This window comes from Macaca fascicularis, chromosome 10 (genome assembly GCF_037993035.2).
Source record: "Macaca fascicularis isolate 582-1 chromosome 10, T2T-MFA8v1.1".
Classification (NCBI taxonomy): Eukaryota; Metazoa; Chordata; class Mammalia; order Primates; family Cercopithecidae; genus Macaca; species Macaca fascicularis.
The window spans coordinates 33,496,206-33,522,922 of NC_088384.1; the positions used below are offsets into that span (position 1 = coordinate 33,496,206).

The 26,717-nt window shown below is 44.0% G+C and overlaps 1 protein-coding gene and 1 long non-coding RNA gene across 14 annotated transcripts in view; both read left to right on the top strand.

Moving 5' to 3' along the window:
* The window catches only part of HIRA (histone cell cycle regulator), a 102,029-nt gene extending 77,675 nt beyond the window's left edge, over positions 1–24,354 (top strand). For 6 of the 13 annotated variants that reach the window (XR_012419010.1, XM_074004466.1, XM_074004465.1 and 3 more), the window contains 3 exons: positions 390–553; positions 2,500–2,588; positions 23,490–24,354. Coding sequence is in view for 11 of the 13 variants with exons in the window: in XM_074004466.1 (XP_073860567.1) it covers positions 390–553; positions 2,500–2,588; positions 23,490–23,606 (370 nt within the window). In the remaining 2 variants the exon portion in view is untranslated. Of the gene's footprint in view, positions 1–389; positions 554–2,499; positions 2,589–23,489 lie in introns of those variants that run through there. The other 7 variants (XM_015457439.4, XM_045364015.2, XM_005567985.5 and 4 more) reach the window with 2 other exon arrangements.
* On the top strand, positions 12,406–18,529 carry LOC135965483 (uncharacterized). The gene is made up of 2 exons (XR_010578451.2): positions 12,406–12,944; positions 13,272–18,529. It is a non-coding gene; the product is annotated as an uncharacterized lncRNA (long non-coding RNA).
* Positions 24,355–26,717: the final 2,363 nt, after the last annotated feature.

The window sequence follows — 26,717 nt, forward strand, 5'->3', positions numbered from 1 at the left end:
GCCTTGTATCCACCTGCCCTTCCCCTGTGCCCCAGGTGCTGGTCAGCACAGGCAGGCTGGGCAGGACAGACTAGGGGTGCCGAGGGTAGTGGTCCTGCATCAGGTAATATCTTGGGGTTGGGGGCAGCAGTCACTGGCCCTGTCACTTCAGGGGCCCAGATGGCAGGTGCTGGGTGAGATACCCCAAGGGTGCCAGGAGGCACATGGCTGGGATGTGGGGATGGGCAGACAACAGATCTGGCATCTGCCAACAGACTAGCTAGTGGACGGGAGGCCTTGGCAGCCCTGGTGCCTGCCTCCTGCCAGCTCCTTGCCTGTTGCACATGGGGGCAGTTCCTGACTCTGTAGTGCCTGCTGCCTCATCATGGAAACTCTCCTGGTCTCTGCAGCTCGGGAAGGCAGGCTGCCCGGCTCTTCTCCGTGCCTCATGTGGTGCAGCAAGAGACCACCCTGGCCTACCTAGAGAACCAGGTGGCAGCAGCACTCACCCTGCAGTCCAGCCACGAGTACCGCCATTGGCTCCTCCTCTACGCACGGTACCTCGTAAACGAAGGTGAGGCTCTTGGCAGCCCTAAGCAGCTTTCTCCTTCTGCCCCTCCATCCTCCCAGGCCTGGCTTAGTCCCTGTGAAATCAGGGAAAAGGTGTGATGGCCCAGATCCCAGCCTGCTGCTCTCCCATCAACAAGGTGGGCCCAGCAGCCTCTACCTCCCAGCCTGAGCTGCAATTAAGGCAGCTCAGCAGGCACCCAGCCCCTTAATAGGCTCTGAGGCTCTGAATAGAGTGGCCCTGAGGGTGTTCCCACAGAGGAGCAGCAGGACAGGCCGCAGGAGGGTGGAATAGATGCCTGGGTGGAAAGACATGGCCTAAAGGAGTAGATTCTGTGTTCTGGCTCCTGCCCTACACCACACCTTAGCAGTGCTGCTCATCAGTGAGGGTATCTTGTAGCAGTGGTTCTCTTCCTCCTCCCAGCCCCTCCTGCCCTGGACAGGCTTGCCTGATGTCCTGCACTTACTGAGGCCCTCCATTCCTGGTGCTTCCTGCCAGAGCTCTCACTCTGCTGCCTCCCCTGCAGAAAGCCAGGTATGCTGGAAGAGGTGGCTGCACTGTCCTCACAGTGACTCCAACAGCCTTACCAGCTTTTCCTCCCACTTGAGTGTAGCCTTCAGGGTGCGGCATGGGCAGGCCCTCCCAGAGCTCTTCCTGTGCTGCGTCCTGGCCTTTTTGCTTTATTTTTGTCATCACCCTCCCCATTTTGATTATAATTTAGAAAAAAAATCAAGTACAGAAAAGACAGAGAAAATCATAATCAGACCTTCACGAATGTAATTCCCAGAACTAATATGTCATATGTGCCTCTGGCTGTGTAAATATGAGTGTGTATGTGTGTGTGTACATACACTTGTAAATGACAGCAAATATTACTGATCAGCTTGAAGCCTCCCCTCCCTCCCTGCAGACCACAATGATGAATTTGATGTTTACTCTTCCCACCAGGTCTATGTGGTTGCCATAATGTGTGGTCCCCAGCTTTTCTGAATACTCAGCCTTCCCAGGCCCTCATACCTCTCCTGTGGTGCTCTAGTCACATCTTCCCTGGGAGCCCCTCCTCTTACTCCACTCTGGTTTGCTTCATCCTAGGTGTTGATTGGGACTTGCTCTGATGCCCTACATCAAGTCCCTACCTCCTGTCGGCCCCGCCACCCATCTTGGGATCACTTCTGCTGCTTGCTTCTCTTTCTCCATCCTCCACATGCCTGTTCCAGTGTCCATACACCAGTTACCCATCCTCCATTCTGTCCCTTGTTTCCTTGGCTGTAAAAGGAGGAATCTAGTGTAAAAGTGGACCCCATTCACTTCCAAAATTCCTCAGATTCCAGTTTCACCTCTCTTACTCCACCCTTTTCTTTGGACAATTTAATCCATTCGCTATTGCTTTAGCTGCCCCAAGTGCTGACAAACCCCGACACTCTACCTCCAGCCTTTCTAGCAACCCTACTGGGTGATGCCCATAACCCTTGAGTTAATGGGCCTATGCCCCCTCCACTCAGTTGCCCCTCCTCAGTCATACCTTTGCCATCTCTTACCTCCTGCGAGCTGGCCTCCCCACCTTCCTGACCTCCTCTTAACACCAGTTGCCAGCCCATATTCTCAAAGACAGATCTTACCAGCCCACAATTTCCCATATTTTCCCATCACCTTAAGGAGTTTATCACAGAATTGGCCACATCTCGTTTTTCCTCTGGGCGCAACACACAGAGAAGTTACAGATGTCGTCAGGGGAGTGAGCAAATGAGTGAAAATCTGTGAAGGGTCTCAGTGCCCCACACTGAGAGACATGCAGGGGTATCTTGCCCGTAGTAGGCAATAAAATACGCATGTGTTTATTCTGATTTGATAGACACAACAACATAGCATATTCTTGATTTTTATTTCTTTTTGTAATGTGTTCCTATTTCTGTTTTGTTTTTTTGTTTGTTTGTTTGTTTTTCTATAATTAGGGTTTGAATACCGACTTCGAGAAATATGCAAGGACTTACTGGGTCCGGTTCACTACTCCACTGGAAGCCAGTGGGAGTCAACAGTAGTGGTAGGTGCTTCTTTCATTGTTGCTGCAAGAATTCTTTCTTGAAACATGAAGGTGGAGATTTTTTAAATAAGCCAAAGGGCTTTGAATTGTGTCCCATTAGACTTCTCCAGCACCCAGCCTCAGGTCCCAGCATCAGTGAGAGGGTGACATGCCTGCCCTCCAGAACCTGGCAGGAGGTGGGCCCTGGACATCAGGAGCCACAGAGTGCTTCTCCACATGCGTATGCTGAGGGAGGCTGCCTGCATGGGCTCTGGGCTTGGTTGTGAAGACAAAAGACGGAAGGTACTTCCCTGCCTTCATGGAGCTCAGTCTGGTAGGGATGCACACATAAGCAGGGAGGCAGTTAGGTCAACAAAATATTTTCAGACTAGATTCAGACTAAGAAGGAAATAAGCAGGGTCTTCAGATGAGAGTGCCTGGGAAGGAGTGACCAGGGAAGGCCTCGCGAGAGGACACTGCAGATGAAACCCAAGGAGAAGAGTGAGACGGCCATATAGAGACCTGGAGAAAGTGTTTCCTAGTAGAAGTGAGAGTAAAAGTAAAGAGTGTTTGATTTGTTTGAAGCCACTGTGGCTGGCACATAGAAGGCAAAAGGAGAGGGTGGTATGAGATGAGGCAGGAGGTGGACCACAGAGACCTTTCGAGGAGCTAGCGTTTTCTTCTTGGCAGAGTTGGCGCAGAGGTGTCATGAACTAAAATAGAAAAGCAATCAGGGAGTATCTTCTGTAAGAGTCCCAGGAAGAGATGAAGGTGACTTGGATCAGTGTGGTGGCCATGGAGAGGGGAAAGGAGACAGGTTCAAGATGTATTTTGGAGGCAGAACCAATAAGATTTGATGGTTGGTTGAATGTGGAAGGAAAGAGCGTAATGAACATGTGGCACCTCCAGGTGTAGCTGCAAAAAATGGATGCCGGAACCATTGATTAAATCAGGAAAGGAACAGATTGGTGGGGGGTGGGAGAAGGTATGGATCTAAGAGTTAGCTCACAGTTTCATTCAATCATTGACAATCACCGATGGGGCACCTCCCCTGGCCAGGCGTGGTATAGGCATGGGGCAGGCAGCAGTGAATAAGGCAGGCTGAGTCCCTGCATTCGTGGATCTGCTTTCTTATGGAGAGAGACAGACTAAGCAAATGAGAACAGGTATCTGTAGTGTCTTGAGTAGTGATGGATGCCATGGAAAAAAAGTTAAAAGGGCAGGGAGATACAGAATACTGGCAGGATGCTGTTTCATGTTGGGCAATTAAGAAAGGCCAAACTAAGCTTGCAGCGAGCCAAGATCGCACCACTGCACTCCAGCCTGGGCGACAGAGCGAGACTCCGTCTCAAAAAAAAAAAAAAAGAAAAGGCCAAACTAACAGTTAAGCAGAGACCAGAAAAGGTGAGGGATGAAGCCATGCATATATTTGGGAGAATATCCAGGCAGAAGGAAAGTGCAAAGGCCTGAGGTGGAAGAGTTTAGAATTTAAAAGGAACAGCCCAACGGGATGGTAATGGAAGGGGGAAAGGAGTTGACATCAAAAAGGCTGGAGGGTCAACCCTCACAGGCCTTGGTGTGTACAAGAGGCCTAATTTTTTATTCCATTTTTAAATTTGACTGTGGTGTACCTTAATTGACTACGTACTTTGAATCCTAGGTTCAAAGTCAAATCCCCTTAGGTCCCTGAAGGCATTGTTCCATAGACTTTGCATCCAGTTTTATTGCTAAAAATCTAATTTCCATTGCTTTGTAAGTACTTTGGGATTCTATCTTGGTGTTTGGAAGATTCAGAAAGCTCATTCATTCTGTGGAAATAGAGATAGAGACCAGTGATTTTCTTCGCTTTTCCTATTTGATTATTTCTTCCCTTTCATTTTTCCTATCGTCTGAGAGATGTAATATCCTCTCTTTTTAAAATCAGCTGTATCGCTGGGCGTAGTGGCTCATGCCTGTAATCCCAGCACTTTGGGAGACCAAGATAGATCACCTGAGGTCAGGAGTTCAAGACCTGCCTGGCCAACATGCTGAAGTCCTGTCCCTACTAAAAATATAAAAATTAGCTGGGTGTGGTGGCACATGACTGTAATCCCAGCTATTGGGGAGGCAGAGGCAGGAGAATAGCTTGAACCCGGGAGGAGGAGGCTGCAGTGAGCCAAGATTGCGCTACTGCACTCCATCCTGGGAGACAGAGCAAGACTCCGTCTCAGGAAAAGAAAAAGTTAAAAAAAAGTAAAATCGGCTGTATCAGGCCAGGCGTGGTGGCTCATGCCTATAATCCCAGCACTTTGGGAGGCTGAGGTGGGTGGATCACCTGAGGTCAGGAGTTTGAGACCAACGCAGCCAACATGGTGAAACCCTGACTCTACTAAAAAACAAAAATTAGCTGGGCTTGGTGACATGCACCTGAGACAGGAGAATTGCTTGAACCCAGGAGGCAGAGCCAAGATCACTCCAGCCTGGGCGACAACAGTGAAACTCCATCTCAAAAAAAAAAAAAAAAAAAAAAAAAAAAAAAAGGCTAGGCGTAGTGGTTCACGCCTATAATTCCAGCACTTTGGGAGGCCAAGGTGGATCAGATCATGAGGTCAGGAGTTTGAGACCAGCCTGGCCAACATAGTGAAACCCCATCTCTACTAAAAATACAAAAAATTAGCCAGGCATGGTGGCGGGCACCTGTAATCCTAGCTACTCGGGAGGCTGAGGCAGGAGAATCACTTGAACCCAGGAGGTGGAGGTTGCAGTGAGATCACGCCATTGCACACCAGCCCAGGCGACAGTGTGAGACTTCGTCTCAAAAAAAAAAAAAAAAAAAAAAATCAGCTATATCATTTTTTATGCTTTCAGTTCTTCGCCAGATTTTTAATTTAGTCTTTTATCTACTTTAGCATAATAATCTTAGTTATTTTAAAGCTTTATGTCTGATAATTCTAGTATTGGGAGCCTTCACAGATCTATTTCTGTTGCCTATAAATATTTCTGCTGCTTCTCATTCAGATTGTCTTATCTCCTTATGTACCTGGTTATTTTTTACTGTCTGGTGGACATAGTATTTGAAAAATTTATTGTAGAAATAGTTTGAGGCCTAAGATGATGTTATCTTCTTCTACAGAACACTTCTGTTTGCTTCTGCCGACTTCCTGGCAGTAGCACTGTAGGGACGCCATGATCCTGTTCAGGGACTGAAGTTTTGTAGACTGCCTGGAACTCAAAGCTGGGTGCTAGCTGGTGTAGATGCTGGTTTACTTCCAGTTGACACTTATTCTAGGTTGCATACCTTTGGAATACCAGGACAAAGGAGGGGTAAGTTAACAGGGCCCTAGCCCCTGCTTTGGTCCCCCTAGGCCCTCAAGTTATTGTTTGTTTTTCCAAGACAGAGTCTCGCTCTGTCGCCCAGGCTGGAGTGCAGTGGCACAATCTCAGCTCACTGTAACCTCCACCTCCTAGGTTCAAGCGATTCTCCTGCCTCAGCCTCCCAAGTAGCTGGGATTACAGGCACATGCCACTACGCCTAACTAACTTTTATTTTTTTAGTAGAGGCGGGGTTTCACCATGTTGGCCAGGCTGGTCTCAAACTCCTGACCTCAGGTGATCTACCCACCTCAGCCTCCCAAAGTGCTGGGATTACAGACATGAGCCACCGCGCCCAACCCAGACCCTCAAGTTTGGTAGAAGTTCTGCCTAGCCTCTTCCTCATGGACAAATATTTCCAAAGCAAAGACATCGCTCTTTGGATTTCTGTCTTCCCCACACCATGGCTCAGTTATTTATCACTAACGCATTAGCTCTCAGAAGTTTGCTTCTATTTGTCCACCTTTTTTTCTTTGTTGTCAGTGAGGAAGCCTGTTGTGAATTGCATGGTCTGTTAATAGAAGGAAAGCTTTGTGATATCTTCTCAGATATCAGCTGCAGATGCTAACATTTTCTAAAATAACTTGTTCCCTGAATTATCTGCCTTTTCTGGGTTCAATCTTTGATTTGTTCATTGTGGTCTTTCCTTTAGGACATTTTACCCTATCTGGAAATCCTTGGTTATCAGGTTGTAGTTACAAGTGAAGGACCCAGATTGGTAGTACACTCAGGTTTCTTTTTCAAGAGTACAGCTGTTTACTTAGCACATCTCACCTTCAGGACAGGCCGATGAGCCATCTACTAGAGTGGGAGGCAGGCAGACACCTGCCCAACGAGTCCCCATCATGGGCAGGTTGTGGTGCTTCATTCTGTCAGCCTTAGCCCAAGATGCCAGCCAAAGCTCACCATAGTAGTTCTCTTTCTTAGCCTGAAAGTAAGCACTCTGGGTCATGGTGGTACAGACAGAAGGAGCCACAAACAGGCTACCATTTGATGGCCATGATTTCTTCTTCTCCCCTCCTTCCTGCTGATTGTTCTTACCAACTCCAAACAGGACACTTCACTGAGGCTCTGCCTAAGAGAATCTGTGGTTCCCCTCCCAGAGTCACCTGTCAGTATGTACCACCTGCTTTCCACCCTCTGTAAAGGTCTCCTAGCCCTTCCCTCATGGTTACAAGGTGGCTTCCATGTCCAAGATCAGGGAAGGAGAGAGAACAGGAGAAATCTGGCAACAGCAACATTCACCCTGTCATCGGAAAAGAAATGCTCTCCCAGAAACTAGTCTGTGCCTCTCAGGCAATGATTAAATCACTTGGGCACCCACCTCTACTGCAAGAGAGGCTGGGAAAATGAGCAGCTTTTCTGCCTCTGTACAAAGAATATGTAGGAGAAGAGAATTTAGAGCAGACATAGACATAGCCAATCCCAGTGTCTTCTGCCATATCCTCTCCTGATCTCAACACTATTCTGAATTTGTTCCTTTTTTTCTTTTGTTTACTGTCTTTTCATCTAGATATTGGGGCAGAGGAGATGAGTGAGCATGAGCCTTCTGTGCTCTTGTTGGGTTTATTTATCAACGCTTTTTTTTTTTTAGACGGAGTCTCTCTGTCACCCAGGCTAGAGTGTGGAGTGTAGTGGCGTGATCTTGGCTCACTGCAGCCTCTGCCTCCTGGGTTCAAGCGATTTTCCTCCCGAGTAGCTGGGATTTCAGGCACGCGCCACCCATGCCCAGCTAATTTTTCTATTTTTAGTAGAGACGGGATTTCGCAATGTTGGCCAGGCTGGTCTTGAATTCCTGACCTCAGGTGATTCGCCCACCTCAGCCTCCCAAAGTGCTGGAATTACAGGGGCGAGCCACTGCGCCCGGCCTGATTTGTCAACACTCTTATGGTGAGAATTGGTCATTCAAGTGGAGCTGATCCTTCAGATAACTGGGAAAATATAGCTGTGGTTGGAGGATGGACTTCCAACCAGCCATGCTGACTCAGCAGCCCTCCCAAGAAGGCTTCTTAGGAGAGCATCATTTCATATGTTTAAGAGCTGCTTGTGTTTCCTTTTTTTTTGAACTATCTGTTGAAATACTTGTTGCCATTTGTTTTTCTCATTGGTTTGTAGGAACTCTTTATATATTATAGGAGGTCTTTATATACTCTGATTTGAGCTGCCAGTGTACCACAGGGATGCCAAAGGTTCGGATTTCTTTCAACTTCAAGGATCGTTTGCATGGTTCAGTGTGCATGGAAGGAAAATGGGAAGCAGAAGGTTGGGGCACTAAGCAACCACCTTTCAGGTTCCTGGGCTCTGTTCTGGCTCCAGCCTCCCCAGCCAGGCTCTGCTCTTAGGAAGCCTTCCTTTGGTGTGGTCTTCAGTGTAAGACAGGGATCCCCAACCCCTGGGCCACAGACCAGTCAGCAGCAACATTAATGAGCACAAACCCTATTGTGAACTGCACATACGAGAGATCTAGATTGTGCTCTCCTTATGAGACTCTAATGCCTGATGATCTGAGGTGGAACAGTTTTATCCTGAAACCATCTTCCCCTACCCCGCTGGTCCATGAAAAAATTGTCTTCCACAAGACCAGTCCTGGGTGCTGAAAAGGTTAGGGACTGCTGCTGTAAGACCTGTGGCAGTGACCAGAGAGGTGGTGATTAAGTTGTGTGTTGCAGGCCGTACGAAGAGCTATACATCGCATCCTGAAACAGTGGAGAAAACCATCCTTTACTGAGAGCCGAAGGGTGAGGAAATATCAATCATACTTGGTCGCTCTTTATACTGACTTCAGGCCAGAGGGCAAGTCCTCTTGCAGCTCTTGCAGCTTCTTCCTAGTACCACAGGCAGGCAGAATGTTTTGCTTTGTTTATAGTAGTTTTTCGCTGAATCTTTAGGGTTTTCCATATATAAGATAATGTCTCTGAACAGAGATAATTTTACTACTTTTTTCCCAATTTGGTTGCCTTTTATTTCTTTTTCTTGCCTAATTGATCTGTCTAGGACTTTTAATACTATGTTAAATATTAGTGCTGGAAGCAGGCATCCTTCTCTTGTTCCTGATGTTAGAGGAAAAGCTTTTAGTCTTTTACCATTAAGTACGATGTTAGCTGTGGGCTTTTTATTTATGGTCTTTATTATGTTGAGGTAGTTTTCTTCCATTCCTAGTTTGTTGAGTGCTTTTACCAAGAAAAAGTGTTGAATTTTCTCAGATGCTTTTTCTGTAGTAAGATGATCATATCATTTAAAAATTTTCTTTAATTTCATTAATGTGATATATTACAATGATTGGTTTTCATATATTAAACCATTCTTGCATTCAAGGAATAAATCCCACTTAGTCATGGTGTGTAATTCTTTTAATGTGCTTTTGAATTCTCTTTGCTAGCATTTTGTTGAAGATTTTTGCATCACTGTTTACAAAGGATATTGGTCTAATAGTTTTCTTGTAGTATCTTTGTCTGGCTTTGTCAGGGTAATGCTGTCCTCATAGAACGAAATAGGAAATGTTCCTACCTATTTGAGTTTTTGGAAGGAGGATTGGTGTTAATTCTTTAAATGTTTGGTAGAATACATCAGAGAAGCTATATGATTCTAGGCTTTTCTTTATGAGAGGGTTTGGATTATTGATTCAGTTTTCTTGCTCGTTAGAGATCTGTTCAGATTTTTAATTTCTTTATGAGCCAGTCTTGGTAAGTTGCCTCCATTTTATATAGGTTATCAGATTTATTGTCATATAGTTGTTCATGCTGTTCTCTTATTTATAATCTTTTTTATTTTTGTGGCATTGGTTGTAATGTCCCCGCTTTCATTTTTGATTTTCATTATTTGGATCTTGTCTCTCTTAAAAGTTTGTCAATTTTGTTCATCTTTTCAAAGAATCAACTGTTGGTTTCATCGATTATTATTTTTCTATTTATCTTGTTTATTTCTGCATTATCTTTATTATTTTTTTCTGCTGGCTTTGGATATAGTTCTTTTTCTAGTTCCTTAAGGTGTAATGTTAGATTATTGATTTGAGATCAGCTTTCACTGCATACTGTTTTAGTATGTTGTATTTTCATTTTCATTTGTCTCACTTTGTTTAATAGTGTGTTTTTTCAGCCAGGCGTGGTGGCTCACACCTGTAATCCCAGCCCTTTGGGAAGCTGAGGTGGGAAGATCACTTGAAGTCAGGAGTTCGAGACCAGCCTGAGCAACATAGCAAGACTGTCTTTCTCTCTTTTTTTTTTTTCCCTCCCTGTGGCCTCAACCTTCTGGCTCAAGCAATCCTCCTGCCTCTGCCTCCTGAGTAGCTGGGACTACGGGCGTGTACCACCACACCCAGCTAATTTTTGTATCTTTTATACAGATGGGAACAATATGTTTTCCAGCTTCCACGATGTTGTAGATTTTTGGAGACAGAGTCTGACTCTGCCATCCAGGGTGGAGTACATTGGCGTAATCTCGGCTCACTTCAACCTCCACCTCCCAGGCTCAAGCAGTTTTCCCACATCAGCCTCCTGAGTAGCTGGGACCACAGATGTGTGCCACCATGCCTGGCTAATTTTTTTTTTTTTTTTTTTTTTTTTTTGGTAGAGGTGGGATTTTGCTGTGTTGCTCAGGCTGGTCTCGAACTCCTGAGCCCAAGCAATCCACCTACCTCGGCCTCCCAAAGTGCTGGGATTATAGGTGTGAGCCACTGCACTTGGCCTCTTTTCTTTCCTTTAAATATGTCTTCCCACTGACTATACTGATAATCTTATTGAATATCCTATTTACATAAGTTGCTTTTCTTTTCTTTTTTTTTTTTTTTGACATTTTAGTGCACCCATCACCTGAGCAGTGTACACTGTACCCATGTGTAGTCTTTTATCCCTCACCCCCTCCACCCTTCCCTTTGAGTCCCCAAAGTCCATTACATCATTGTTATGCCTTTGCATCCTCATAGGTTAGCTCCTACTTATAAGTGAGAACATATAATGTTTGATTTTCCATTCTTGAGTTACTTCACTTAGAATAATGGTCTCCAACTCCATCTAGGTTGCTGTGAATGCCATTATTTCATTCCTTTTTAAGGCTGAGGAGTATTCCATGGTGTATATATACCACATTTTCTTTGTCCACTCATTGGTTGATGGGCATTTAGACTGGTTCCGTATTTTTGCAATTGCAAATGGTGCTGCTATAAACGTGTGTACAAGTGTATTGTTCACATAATGACTTCTTTTCCGCTGGGTAGATACACAGTAATGGGATTGCTGGATCAAATGGTAGTTCTACTTTTAGTTCTTTAAGGAATCTCTGGCCAGGTGCAGTAACTCATGCCTGTAATCCCAGCACTTTGGGAGGCCAAGGCAGGAAGATCACCTAAGGTCAGGAGTTCGAGACCAGCCCAGCCAACATGATGAAACCCTGTCTCTACTAAAAATATAAAAAATTAGCCAGCCATGGAGGCACGTGCCTGTAGTCCCAGCTACTCCAGAGGCTGAAGCAGGAGAATCACTTGAACCCAGGAGGCAGAGGTTCCAGTGAGCCAAGATCGTGCCACTGCATTCCAGCCTGGGTGACAGAGTGAGAATCTGTCTCCAGAAAGAGTCCCCATGCTGTTTTCCATAGTGGTTGTACTAGTTTACATTCCCATCAGCAGTGTAAAAGCGTTCCCTTTTCACCACCTCCATGCTAATATCTATCATTTTTTTATTTTTTAATTATGGCCATTCTTGCAGGAGTAAGATGGTATGTCATTGTGGTTTTGATTTGCATTTCCCTGATAATTAGTGATGTTGAGCATATTTTTCATGTGTTTATTGGCCATTTGTATATCTTCTTTTGAGAATTGTCTATTCATGTTCTTTGCCCACTTTTGAATGGGGTTGTTTTTTTCTTGATGATTTGTTTGAGTTCCTTGTAGATTCCAGATATTAGTCCTTTGTCAGATGCATAGTTTGCAGAATTTTCTCCCACTCTGTGGGTTGTCTGTTTACTCTGCTGATTATTTCTTTTTCTGTGCAGAAGCTTTTAAGTTTAATCAGGTCCCATCTATTTATCTTTGTTTTTGTAGCATTTGCTTTTGGGTTCGTAGTCATAAACTATTTGCCTAAGCCAATGTATAGAAGAGTTTTTCCGATGTTATCTTCTAGAATTGTTGTGATTTCAGATCATAGATTTAAGTCTTCGATCCATCTTGAGTTGATATTTGTATAAGGTGAGAGATGAGGATCCAGCTTCATTCTTCTATAGATGTGGCTTGCCAGTTATCCCAGCACCATTTCTTGAATGGGGTGTTTGTTCTGCACTCTGTATTTTTGTTTGTTTTGTTGCAGATCTGTTGGCTGTAAGTATTTGGCTTTATTTCTGGGTTCTCTATTCTGTTCCATTGGTCTATGTGCCTATTTTTATACCAGTACCATGCTGTTTTGGTGGTAACAATATCCTTGTAGTATAGTTTGATGTCGGGTAAATATGATGCCTCCAGCTTATCTTGCTTTGGCTATTTGGGCTCTTTTTTGTTCCATATGATTTTTTTTTTTTTTTTTTTTTTTTTGAGACGGAGTCCCACTCTGTCACCCAGGTTGGAGTGCGGTGGCACAATCTTGGCTCATTGCAAACTCTGCCTCCAAGGCTCAAGTGATCCTGCACCTCAACCTCCTGAGTAGCTGGGACTACAGCACGTGCCAGCACACCCAGCTAATTTTTGTAAGTTTTGTAAAGACAGGGTTTCACAATGTTACCCAGGCTGGTCTCGACCTCCTGGGCTCAAGTGATCTGCCCACCTTAGCCTCCCAAAGTGCTGGGATTACAGACGTGAGCCACCACGCCCTGCTGTGGTTTCATGTGAATTTTAGGGTTTTTTTTCTAGTTCTGTGAAGAATAATCATGGTAGTTTGATGGGAATTGCATTGAATCTGTAGATTGCTCTTAGCAGTATGGTCATTTTTTATTCTACCCATCATGAGCATTGGATATGTTTCCATTTGTTTGTGTTGTCTGTGATTTCTTTCAGCAATCAATTTTTCAGTTTTTCTTGTAGAGATCTTTCACATCCTTGGTTAGGTATATTCTTTTTTTTTTTTTTTTTTTTTTTTTTTTTTTTTTTTGAGACAGAGTCTCGCTCTGTCGCCCAGGCTGGAGTGCAGTGGCCAGATCTCAGCTCACTGCAAGCTCCGCCTCCCGGGTTCCCGCCATTCTCCTGCCTCAGCCTCCCGAGTAGCTGGGACCATAGGCGCCGCCACCTCGCCCGGCTAATTTTTTGTGTTTTTAGTAGAGACGGGGTTTCGCCGTGTTAGCCAGGATGGTCTCGATCTCCTGACCTTGTGATCCGCCCGTCTCGGCCTCCCAAAGTGCTGGGATTACAGGCTTGAGCCACCGCGCCCGGCCTAGGTATATTCTTAAGTATTTTATTTTATTTTATTTGCAGCTATTGTAACAAGGGGTTCTTGATTTGATTCTCAGCTTGGTTGTTGTTGGTATACAGCAATGCTACTGATTTGTGTACATTGATTTTGTACCCTGAAACCTTGCTGAATTCATTTATTAGATCTAGGAGCTTTTTGGATGAGTGTTTAGGGTTTTCTATATATACGATCATATCATTGGCAAACAGCGATATTTTGACTTCCCCTTTACATATTTGGATGCCCTTTATTTCTTTCTCTTGTCTGTTTGCCCTGGCTAGGACTTCCAGTACAATGTTGAATGGCAGTGGGGACAATGGGCATCCTTGTCTGTTTGAGTTCTCACTTTTATCTTTTCCCCGTTCAGTGTAAAGTTGGCTCTGGGTTTGTCATAGATGACTTTTATTATCTTGAGGTATTTCCGTTCTATGATGGTTTTGCTGAGGGTTTTAATCAAAGGCATGCTAGATTTTGTCAGATGCTTTTTCTGCATCTATTGAGATGATTGTATGATTTTTATTTAATTCTGTTTATGTGATGTATCTCATTTATTAACTTGAGTACGTTAAGTCTTCCCTGCATCCCTGGTATGAAACCCACTTGATCATGGTGTATTATCCTTTTGATACACCATTGGATTCGATTAGCTAGTATTTTGTTGAGGATTTTTGCATCTATGTTCACCAGGGATATTGGTCTGTAGATTTCATTTTTATTATGTCCTTTCCTGGTTTTGGTATTAGGGTGATACTGGCTTCATAGAGTGATTTAGGGAGATTCCTTCTTTCTCTATCTTTTGTAATAGCTTCAGTAAGATTGGTACCAATTCTTTGAATGTTCAATATAACTCAGCTGTGAATCCATCTGGTCCTGGACTTTTTTTGTTGTTGGCAATTTTTAAATTACTGTTTCAGCCTTGCTACTTGTTATTGGTCTATTCAAAGTTTCTATTTTTTCCTAATTGAATCTAGGAGGGTTATATATTTCCAGGAATTTATCCATTTTCTCTAGATTTTCTAGTTTGTGTGCATAAAGGTGTTCATAGTAGTCTTGAATGATCTTTTCTATTTCTGTGGTATCAGTTGTAATATCTTCCATTTTGTTTCTAATTTAGCTTAATTGGATTTTTTTTTTTTTTTTTTTTTTTTGAGACGGAGTCTTGCTGTGTTGCCGAGGCTGGAGTGCAATGGTGCATCTCAGCTCACTACAACCTCTGCCTCCCAGGTTCAAGCAATTCTCAGGCATCAGCCTCCCAAGTAGCTGGGACTACAGGCATGCGTCACCACACCCAGCTAATTTTTTTGTATTTTTAGTAGAGACGGGGTTTCGGCATGTTGGCCAGGCTGGTCTTGAACTCCTGACCTCAAGTGATCCTCCTGCCTTGGCCTCCAAAATTGCTGGGATTACAGACATGAGCCATCGTGCTTGGCCTCTTTCAGACTTTTTGATGTACGCGTTTAATGCTATGAACTTTCCTCTTAGCACCACTTTTGCTGTGTCCCAGAGGTTTTGATAAGCTGTGTCATTATTATCATTCAGTTCACAAAACTTTTTAATTTCCATCTTGATTTCATTGTTTATCCAAAGATCATTCAGGAGCAGATTATTTAATTTCCATGTATTTGTGTAGTTTTGAGGGTCCCTTCTGGAGTTAATTTCCAATTTTATTTTACTGTTGTCTGAGAGGGTACTTGATATAATTTCGATTTTCTTAAGTTTATTGAGACTTGTTTTGTGGCCTATCATACGGTTTTTCTTGGAGAATGTTCCATGTGCTGATGAAAAGAATGTATATTCTGCAGTTGTTGGGGAGAATGTTCTGTATATATCTGTTAAGTCCATTTGTTCTAGGGTATAGTTTAAGTCCATTGTTTCTTTGTTGACTTTCTGTCTTGATAACGTGTCTAGTGCTGTCAGTGGAGTGTTGAAGTCTCCCACTGTTATTGTGTTGTTGTGTATCTCATTTCTTATGTTGAGTACTAATTGTTTTATAAATTTGGGAGCTCCCATGTTAGGTGCATATATATTTAGGATTGTGATATTTTCCTGTTGGACCGATCCTTTTATCATTATGTAATGTCCCTTTTTGTCTTTTTCAACTATTGTTGCTTTAAAGTCTGTTTTGTCTTATATAAGAATAGCTATTTCTGCTCGCTTTTGGTTTGTATTTGCATGGAATATCTTTTTTCACCCCTTTACCCTCAGTTCACGTGAGTCCATATGTGTTAGTAGATATTTGGTTGGTGGATTTGTATGCATCCTGCCATTCTGTATCTTTTAAGTGGAGCACTTAGGCTATTTACATTCAACGTTAGTATCGAGATGTGAGGTAGTTTTATTTACCATGCTTGTTTTTACCTGAATACCTTGTTTTTTTGTTTTTTCATTTTGTTATTGTTTTATAGGCCCTGTGAGGTTTGTGCTTTAAGGAAGTTCTATTTTGGTGTATTTCAAGGTTTTGTTTCAAGATTTAGAACTCCTTTTAGCATTTCTTGTACTGCTGGCTTGGTAGTGGCAAATTCTCTCTGCATTTGTTTGTCTGAAAAAGACTTTATGCCTTCTTCATTTATGACCCTTAATTTTGCTGGACACTAAATTCTTGGCTGACAGTTATTTTGTTTGAGAAAGCTAAAAATAGGAACCCAAACCCTTCTGGCTTGTAGGGTATCTGCTGAGAAATCTGCTGTTAATCTGATAGGTATTCTGGCCGGGCGCAGTGGCTCATTCCTGTAATCCCAACACTTAGGCCAAGGTGGGTGGATCATTTTAAGGTCAGAAGTTCAAGACCAGCCTGGCCAACACAGTGAAACCCCACCTCTAATAAAAATACAAAAATTATCCAGGCCTGGTGCCAGGCAGCTGTAGTCCCAGCTACTCGGGAGGCTGAGGCAGGAGAATTGCATGAACCCAGGAGGCAGAGATTGCAGTGAGCCAAGACTGCACCACTGTACTCCAGCCTGGAGGACAAAGCAAGACTCTATCTCAGAAAAAAAATCTGATAGGCTTTTGTGTATAGGTTACCTGATGCTTTTGCCTTACAGCTCTTAAGAATCTTTCCTTTGTCTTGACTTTAGATAACCTGATGACTGCTGGGTGATGATCTTTTTGTGATAAATTTCCCAGGTGTTCTTTGAGCTTCTTGGATTTGGATGTCTAGCAAGGTCAGGGAAGCTTTCCTCAACTATCCCCCAAATATGTTTTTCAACCTTTTAGATTTCTCTTCTTAGGAATACCACTTATTTTTATTCTTAGGTTTGACCATTTAACATCCCAAATTTCTTGGAGGCTTTGTTCATTTTTTTAAAAAATTATTTTTTCTTTGTCTTTGTCTCATTCAAAGTCTTGTCTTTGAATTCTGAAGTTCTCTCTTCTGCTTCTTCGATTCTATTGTTGAAACTTTCCAGTACATTTTGTATTTCTCAAGTGTGTCTTTCATTTCCAGAAGTTTCGATTTTTGATTTTTTGATTTTTTTCTTTATGATGTCGATTTCTCTGGAGCATTTTTCATCCATATCCTATATATTTTTAAAAATTTCTTTAAGTTGATTTTCACCTTTGGTATCTCCTTGAGTAGCTTAATAATCAGCCTTCTGAATTCTTTGGCAATTCAGAGATCATGCCACTGCACTCCAGCCTGGGCAATAGAGCGAGACCCTGTCTCAAAAAAAAACGAAAAAGAAGAAACCAAAAAATTCTACCTTTTTAGGCCAAATAATGAAAATCTACTTTGTAATTGGTCTTCTTGGTTTGGATCCATTGCTGGGGAGCTAGTGTGGTCTTTTGGAGGTATTATAGAACCTTGTTTATTACCAGAATTACTTTTCTGATTACTTCTCATTTGGGTAGAACACTTCAGTGGAAAAATCTGGAACTCAGAGGCTGCTGTTCAGATTATTTTGTCCCACAGGGTAATCCCTTGATTTGGTTACTTCCAGACTGTGGTGATTATTATTGCCCTTCTGGGTCTAACCACCCAGTGGGGCTACCTGGCTCTGGGCTGATGCTGGGGAACATTTGCAAGGAATCTGGTGATGTGATCCATCTTTAGGTCTCCCAGCTGTAGATAACCAGCACCTGCTGTAGTGGAGGTGCCAGGGGAATGGCATAGACTCTGTGAGTGTCCTTGTTTGTAGATATGTTTAGTGTGCCGGCTTTCTCAAATGCTGGTTGTGCTACCAGTGAAGTTATCACGTGGACACACTCGGGACCGCTGGTTAGCAAGGATGTTGCAGGCAGTGGAATTAGCTGTTGTTTTTGTCCTTCCTTGGAGTAGGGTTGTTCTGTTATGACTTGCTGTAATGTCCTGAGTTGGTTGGCCTCCAGCCAGTAGGTGGCACTTTTGAGAGAGCACCAGAGTTTTTCACCTGTCTTGTGGAATTTATAGCAGCCTGCCACTTCTTTCAAAGGATCTGTGATTTCTTTCGGTTTTCCTGGTTTGCTTTTGCAGTGATTCCTGAGTTCTCCACTCAAATTATTGACCAGATGAGATCACCTAGGGTTCAAGGTCCTCTTCCAAGCTCAGTCGTTATTGGAATAGCAGAATTCATTTCCTTGTTAGCTTTCCACCGGCCTCCTCCATCTTCTTGAAGCCAGCAATTGTGCATGTAGTTCTTCACAAACTTCAAATTCCTCTCATGAGTCACTTTTCTCTCGCCACTTTCAAGATTGTCTCTTTTGAGAATAATAAAGTATCTTAAGAATAAATCTAACAAAGGATGTGCATAGCCTATATGCTAAGAATTATAAACGTTTACTTAAAGTCATTAAAGAAAACCTGGACAAATGATGAGAAAGTGCAGTACAGTAAAGATGCCAACCATTTCTAAATAGACCTGCTGACTCAATGCATCTCTAATCAAATGCCAGCTAGAGGTTTCAGTGACACTTGACAAGCTAATTCTACAATTTATACGTAGGTGTAGAAAGCCAAGAATAGGGACCGGGCGCGGTGGCTCAAGCCTGTAATCCCAGCACTTTGGGAGGCCGAGACGGGCGGATCACAAGGTCAGGAGATCGAGACCATCCTGGCTAACACGGTGAAACCCCGTCTCTACTAAAAGTACAAAAAAAACTAGCCGGGCGAGGTGGCGGGCGCCTGTAGTCCCAGCTACTCGGGAGGCTGAGGTTGGAGAATGGCGTAAACCCAGGAGGCAGAGCTTGTAGTGAGCCGAGTTCGCGCCACTGCACCCCAGCCTGGGTGACAGAGCAAAGACTCCGTCTCAAAAAAAAAAAAAAAAAAAGAAAGCCAAGAATAGTTGAGACATTCACTATGCTACCAGATATTTGGGTTTATTATGAAGCAGGGATAATTTAGACACTTTGCTATATGAGCAAGAAGACAAAACAGATACAATGGGGAAAATTGGGGGGAGCTATTCAATAATAAATGGAGTTTGGCAAACTGGTTATTTATATGTAACTGAGAAGTAGATCTTCAGTTCATAAAAATATACCTCCAAAGGGTTAAGAATTAAATGTCAAAAGTGTTCATCTAAATGTCAAAATGTAAAAAAGTTCTGGTTGGGCACGGTGGCTCACGCCTGTAATCCCAGAACTTTGGGAGGCCGAGGTGGACCGATCACTTGAGGCCAGGAGTTCAAGACCAGTCTGGCCGATATGGCGAGACCCCATCTCTACTAGAAATACAAAAATTAGCTGGGTATGGTGGCACATAGCTGTAATCCCAGCTACTTAGGAGGCTAAGACACGAGAATTGCTTGAACCTGAGAGGCAGAGGTTGCAGTGAGCCAAGATCATGCCACTGCACTCCAGCCGGGGCAACAGAGCACGAGACCCTGTCTTAAGAAAAAAAAAAAAAAAAAAAGTCAAAGAGTTCTGCCTTTTTAAGCCAAATAATGAAAATGTAGTTTGTATTTTATAACATATGTAGAAGTGAAGTGGCATGACAGCAGACAGCAGTATCACAGAGGCCAGGAGTGGGGATATGAAAGTATACCATTAAAAGATTTTTACACATTATGCAAAGTGATATCATAATAGTTGAAGAGAGACTACGATAAGTAAAGCCATGTACCGTATGTTATATACTGTATGTTATATGCCCTAGAGCAACCACCAAAAAAAACAAAACATAAAACTCATGCACATACACATGCAAATCCCAAAACAGTGAAAAGAACTATAGCCAAAAAGCTAACAAATGGACAAAATGGAATGATAGAAAAATAATAAATTCATTCAAAAGAAGGCAGAAAAACAGATACATAGGATGGTAGATTTAAACCCTAATATATCAATAATCATTAAATATAAGTCTAAATTAAAAAGCATAGATTATCAGATCAGATTTAAAAACAACCAGCTGTACATTGCTTATAAGAAACCCAGCTTACATGTAATAATATAATAGCTTAAAAGTAAAAGGACTGCCAGGTGCGGTGGTTCATGCCTTAATTCCAGCACTTTGGGAGGCCAATGCAGGTGGATCATTTAGAGAAAATGGAGTCCTGTCCTGGCTAATTTTTGTATTTTTAGTAGAGATGAGGTTTCGCCATTTTGGCCAGACTGGTCTCGAACTCCTGACCTCAAGTGATCCATCCGCCTCGGCCTCCCAAAGTGCTGGGATTACAGGCATGAGCCACCGTGCCTGGCCTAATTTTTGTATTTTTAGTAGAGATGGGGTTTCACCATGTTGGCTACGCTGGTTTCAAACTCCTGGCCTCAAGTGATCTGCCCGCCTTGGCCTCCCAAAGTGCTGAGATTACAGGCATGAGCCATCGTGCCCGGCAGACATAAGACTTTAAAATAAATGTCTTAAAAAATGCTCAAGGAGAATACAGACAACTAAACAAAGTCAGGAAAACTATATATAAAGAAAATGAGGCCGAGCGCAGTGGCTCAAGCCTGTAATCCCAGCACTTTGGGAGGCCGAGACGGGCGGATCACGAGGTCAGGAGATCGAGACCATCCTGGCTAACACAGTGAAACCCCGTCTCTACTCAAAAGAATACAAAAAACTAGCCGGGCAAGGTGGCGGGCGCCTCTAGTCCCAGCTACTCAGGAGGCTGAGGCAGAAGAATGGCCTGAACCAGGGAGGCAGAGCTTGCAGTGAGCCCAGATCGCGCCACTGCACTCCAGCCTGGGCGACAGAGCGAGACTCCGTCTCAAAAAAAAAAAAAAAAGAAAAGAAAAAAGAAAATGAGGGCCGGGCACGGTGGCTCATGCCTGTAATCCCAGCACTTTGGGAGGCCAAGGCGGGCAGATCACAAGGTCATGAGATCAAGACCATCCTGGCTAACACAGTGAAACCCTGTCTCTATTAAAAATACAAAAAAATTAGCTGGGCTTTGTGGCTGGCGCCTGTAGTCCCAGCTACTCCGGAGGCTGAGGCATGAGAATGGTGTGAACCCGGGAGGCGGAGCTTACAGTGAGCCAAGATCCGGCCACTGCACTCCAGCCTGGGCAACAGAGCGAGGCTGCATCTCAAGGAAAAAAAAAAAAAAAAAAGAAAATGAGAGTATCAACAAGGAGATAGAAATTCCAAAAAAAGGCCGGGCGCGGTGGCTCAAGCCTGTAATCCCAGCACTTTGGGAGGCCGAGACAGGCGGATCATGAGGTCAGGAGATTGAGACCATGCTGGCTAACACGGTGAAACCCCGTCTCTACTAAAAAATACAAAAAATTAGCCGGGCGAGGTGGCGGGCGCCTGTAGTCCCAGCTACTCGGGAGGCTGAGGCAGGAGAATGGCGTGAACCCAGGAGGCGGAGCTTGCAGTGAGCTGAGATCCGGCCACTGCACTCCAGCCTGGGTGACAGAATGAGACTCCGTCTCAAAAAAAAAAAAAAAAAAAAAAAAAGAAATTCCAAAAAAAGAGCTAAACAGAAATCTGGAGTTTAAAAATACAATAACTGAATTGAAAAGTTCACTACAAGGGTTCAACAGCAGACTCCAGCAGGCAAAAGGGAGAATCAGCAAACTTAAAAATAGGTCATTTGAAACTGTCAAGTATGAGGTGCAAAAAGAAAATAGAATGAATAAAAGCAAACAGAGTCTAAGAAACTTATCAGACACCATCCAAGTATACCCATGTATCCATAATGGGAGTTCTGGAAGTGTAAGAGAGAGAGAGTATTTGAAGAAATACTGGCTGAAATTTTCCAAATTTGAGGAAAGATGTGGATCTACTAATACAAGAGCCTCAGTGAACTCTAAGTAGGAAAATCCCAAAGGAACCTGTACTGAGACACATTATAGTCAAACTGTGAGAAAGACAAAGAGAAAATCTCATCCTTGGAAGTTTCTTAGATGTCAGTTTTAAAATAGTATTCCTGATGTTTTCTTTGTGGTAGTAATTAACTCTTCCTTTCTATTTCTTTGTGAGCTAGTTTTGATACATTATATTTTTCTAGGAATCTCTCCATTTTCTCTAAATGTTCAAATTTCTTAGCATAAAGTTGATAGTAATCATAACTTTTTCTTTCTTCTATATCTGTAGGTATGTCTCTTCTTTATTTCTAATATTATTTCTTTAAGCTTTCTCTCTCTTTCTAGATTAATCCTGCCGGACGTTTCTCTATTAGTCTTTTCAAGAAATGACTTTTGCCAGGCACAGTGGCTCATGCATGCCTTTAATCCCAGCACTTTGGGAGAACAAGGCAGGAGGATCACTTGAGCTCAGGAGTTTGAGACCAGCCTGGCCAACATGGTGAAACCCCGCTCTACTAAAAATATAAAAATTAGCCAGACATGGTGGCACACAAGTATAGTCCCAGCTACTCGAGTAGCTGAGGCAGGAGGATCACTTGAGCCTGGGAGGTTGAGGCTGCAGTGAGCTACAATTGCATCACTACACTCCAGCCTGGGCAACAGAGCTAGACCCTGTCTCAAAAAAATAAAATAAAATTGTTTTTATAAATCTTCTCTATTAAATCTTTGTTTTATATTTATTTATTTCAATGTTTATTATCTCCTTTTTTTAAAAAATGGGGTTTTTTTCGTGTTGTTTTTTTCTTTAGTCTTTTTTTTTTTTTTTTCCTTTCCCCTGATGGCTTTAGGTTGGAGTCTTGGTTTGTCATTCTTTCATGTTCTCTAATACAGTATAAGCTGTTGTTTCTAAATGCCTCTAAAGTGCCCACTTTTGCTGAGTCTCGCCACTTTTGGAGTATTTTGTGTTTTTTTTTTTAACCATTCTCTTGTAAGTCATTTTTAATTTCACTTAATTTGAATTCCCCTTTGACTTGTGAGTTTTACTCAATTATTTTAGTCAGAAAACATGATGTATTTTAGGAGTTTGCGAACTTTTCTGTAAAGGACCAGATAGTAAACATTTCAGGCTTTGCAAAACCATACAATTTCTGGTCTGACTACAGCACTCTGGTGTCAGAGCCTCCCTGTTGGAGCGTGGGCTGCTTCTCCATCAAAGTTGGTTGTCAGCAGCAGCCATTCTCCTGCTTATCCCATCTCTAACAACTTCTGTGTTACTCAAACCTCCTATTTACACTTGTTCTTTACTGTCACTTCTAGTCTTGTTGCAAGTGTATCTGTCACTGTTAATTCAAGATCTTAGGCCTTCTCTTCCAGTGTTAAAGTTGTCTGACTGGTAGTTTTCCCTTTGGAGCAGCCGTACTGCTCAGGAGTCTGCTCTTTTGGTCTGTGCAGCAGAGACCCCAACTGGCAATGCTTGTTTCAGACTGTGGTGTGCCAATATGCCCTGACGTGGAGGATGTTTGGGCAACTAAACATAGTTTCGTCAGCATCCAAACATCCTCCACATCAGGGGATACTGGTACCTCATTTGTTTTACTGGAAAACTAAAGCCAGTCAGTGCCCCCCAGGCATGTCCTTGCCCTGGGGCTTGACCCCAAACCCCTGGCAAACATCAGCATGAGGGAACAGCCCCTCCTGAATGGCCAGCCACCTGACCCTAAGCCTTGATGTTCTACTCTCATCCTGCCCTGGATGGTCAGGGCCCTGCTCAGTCACTGTAAGGTCAGCAGTGACTGTGCCCACAGATGGAGGAGCACTGGTTTCATCCTCCTTTATCCCCACGCTGTGTTGCTCCCACTCCACCTGCCACTTCATCCTGCACATTTGCCCCACAGCTCTCTCACAGTTTCTCACCTGCAGAGGAGTTGTTCTTTCCTTCTCCCGTGAGCAGACACAAGGTTCTCTGCCAGGCCAGGAAAGTCCCCACAATCTAGGTCTCCTCACTGACACTTGCACTCAGCTGTCACTCTGTCCACAGGGTCTGCGGAAGAGGGAGCTGCTGAAGGAGCTGCTGCCAGTCATCGGGCAGAACCTCCGATTCCAGCGCCTCTTCACCGAGTGTCAGGAACAGCTCGACATCCTGAGGGACAAGTAGCCTGCCCCGGCCTGCCCTGGCTGCAGCAAGGGCAGGGCCACACTCTCGCCGCTGATGACACGCAGGGCCACCTCTCACCTGACCAGGCTGTAGGGGGAGGAGACACTGGCAGGAGATGTGCTGTCCTGCACCAGCGCCAGCCCAGCTCCCTGGGCAGATGTGCCCTGTGTCCTGGGCCTGGCATTGCCTCAGGAGGGGGAAGCTTGTCCCTCCCTCCTAGCCCCGCGTGCGGAGCTAGGGCTGGAGCTCTACCCAGGTGCCCTGGGGCCAGCAAGGCACTCCCAGGCCTGCCGTCTCCAGCACGGCCCCAAGGTGGACACTAGCCCCTGCTGCTGCAGGTGCCGTGCTGCTTCAGCGGTGACGATTGAGCCATTTGTGAGAGAGAATCTGGAAACATTAGGTATTATGCAGTCAGCAGACTGACCTGAGACCTATGTAAAAGGAAAGCTGTTCCAACACACGGACTATTTTTGTACTAGAATTTGCTAACTTGTAATATGGAATTTCCTCTGGCCGATAATCAGGATTTCCCTATAAGTCACTTGGACATTGGTCACTTGTAGGAAATTTAAACTCTAATTATGACAGCTACACTGAAAAATAATTGTACTGAAATTAACTTGTCTATCTTCATTTGGTTTTAATTTTTAAATGTTTGTAAAAAGAGACTGTTTTGGGGGAATGGGGCAAAGGGGTGGGCGATTTCTTTTGTAAGTGTAAAATAAATGAACACGCATTGAATACCAAACCCTCCTGATTTCTCTTGCCTTTTCCTTCTAACTTTCATCCTCCCTGCACTGTGCATCTCTCTCCTGAAGTAGGTGGTGACAGAACATGAGAGCCAGAAGGGATCCTTTGTGTCATCTCATTCCCCCCTGTCATGGTTAATACTGAGTGTCAACTTGATTGGATTGAAGGATGCAGTATTGATCCTGGATGTGTCTGTGAGGGTGTTGCCGAAGGAGATTAACATTTGAGTCAGTGGGCTGGGGAAGGCAGACCCACCCTTAATCAAGTGGGCACCATCTAATCAGCTGCCAACGAATATAAAGCAGGCAGAAAACCATGAAGAGATGAGACTGGCTTAGCCTCCCAGCCTACATCTTTATCCCATGCTGGATGCTTCCTGCCCTCGAACATTGGACTCCCAAGTTCTTCAATTTTGGGACTCGAACTGGCTCTCCTTGCTCCTCAGCTTACAGACAGCCTACTGTGGGACCTTGTGATTGTGTAAGTTAATACTTAATAAACTTACATATATATTATATATATCTCCTATTAGTTCTGTCCCTGTAGAGAACCCTAATATATCCCCCATGCAGAAATTCATTTCACAGTGTAGAGTGGTCACTTCTGTGGTCACACAGCACCACAGGTTACCTTGCACATGTCATCTCCCAAGCAAGGCATCATGGTTCATGGTTCTGGTCTTGCTGTGTCCCAGGTTCAGATCATACTGTGCACCAAGGGTTGCAGCTGTTTGGACAATTTCATGAAAGGAAATCAGTATTTACAGTCTTGGACATATTGGAGAATTATCAGGAAAGTTAGAATTTTATTAGAAAGTGATCCAAATGATCTACAGGAGAAGAGATAGAATCACAGAATCTTTAAGCACAGTGAGGACTGAGTACCACCCACTCCTGGGTCCTGATCTTTATCACCACCACCTAGTGTGTGGGTCTGAGTCTGGGGAAGGAGCCTTGGACTTGGAATCAGAGGCCTGGGTAACTGACCACTGATCTCTGGCCTAGCAGCCATTCTACTCCATGTCTCACTCGGATGTCAAGTGACTGGATGAGACCCAGGCACATGTGCATGCCAAATAAAGCCAGCATAGTGTGTGTGTGTGTGTGTGTATACATAAAAAGCCAGGCTGCACGCAGGACTTTTCCTTAAGGAATGAAGAGCCAGAGACTTGCTGTGCAGGTCAGGCAGCTCCCCTAGCAACTATGCAGCAAGACACTGAGAGCTTTGTGGAGCTCCAGGAAGCAATATATGCCAACAGGCCTGTCTGGGCCTCAGTTTTTTAGCTGTCAAACAGAGATTGAGACTAAAAAAATCTGCACTGGGGTTGGGCACAGTGGCTCACACCTCTAATCTCACGAGGTCAGGAATTCGAGCCAGCCTGGCCAATATGGTGAAACCTCCGTCTCTACTAAAAATACAAAAATTAGCCAGACGTGATGGCACACACATGTAATCCCAGCTACTCGGGAGGCTGAGGCAGGAGAATTGCTTGAACCCGGGAGGCAGAGGTTGCAGTGAGCCGAGATCGCGCCACTGCACTCCAGCCTGGGCAACAGAGCAAGACTCTGTTCCAAAAAAAAAAAAAAGAAAATCTGCATCGTTATGAGGACAAATTGGGATTGTGTGGGCAAAGTCTTGGCACGTTTCCTCCCTTGAAGGAAATGGCAGTCGTGAGTGACTCTACCACCACTGGAGATGATGAAGAGATAAGCAGAAAAACATCAAGGCCTTCAACTTACAGACAAGATGGAGTAACAGGGACCAGGTTGACCCTTCTACCTGAAACAACCAAAGGAGCCAGTCAAAATACATGCAATGGTGGTTTCAAGACACTGAATACCATGCTGGGCACAGTAGCATGTGCTTGGAGACCCAGCTACGTGGGAGGCTGAGGTGGGAGGACCACTTGAGGCCAGGAGTTCAAGGCTGCAATTAGCTATGATCACGCCACTGCATTCCAGCCTGGGCAACACAGGAAGACCCCATCTTGAAGAAAAAAAAGAAAAAGGAAAAAACAGAAAAAGATATCCCAGGTAGTACGCTTGGGCAATCGTGGGGCTCGCCTTGTTTGTATCCCATCTTGGCAGGGATTACTGTCCTTTGTTTTCTGATATCCAGAGAGAATTTCTGGACCACAGCAAGAGAAGGCAGAACTGAGGTAGAGCCCAGTGGACTACTTGAGCTGAGGAAATGGAGCTGAGAGTCCAAGGAGACTAAGGCAGCACTGCTTCAGATCCACCTAACAAAAAATAAAAGCAAGACCTAAAGTGATCACACTGTTTCCAAGTGACTTAATTACTTTGCAAAGCAAAGTTTGACATGATGTATAAGAATACAAAAATACCTAGGCAAAGAATTTAT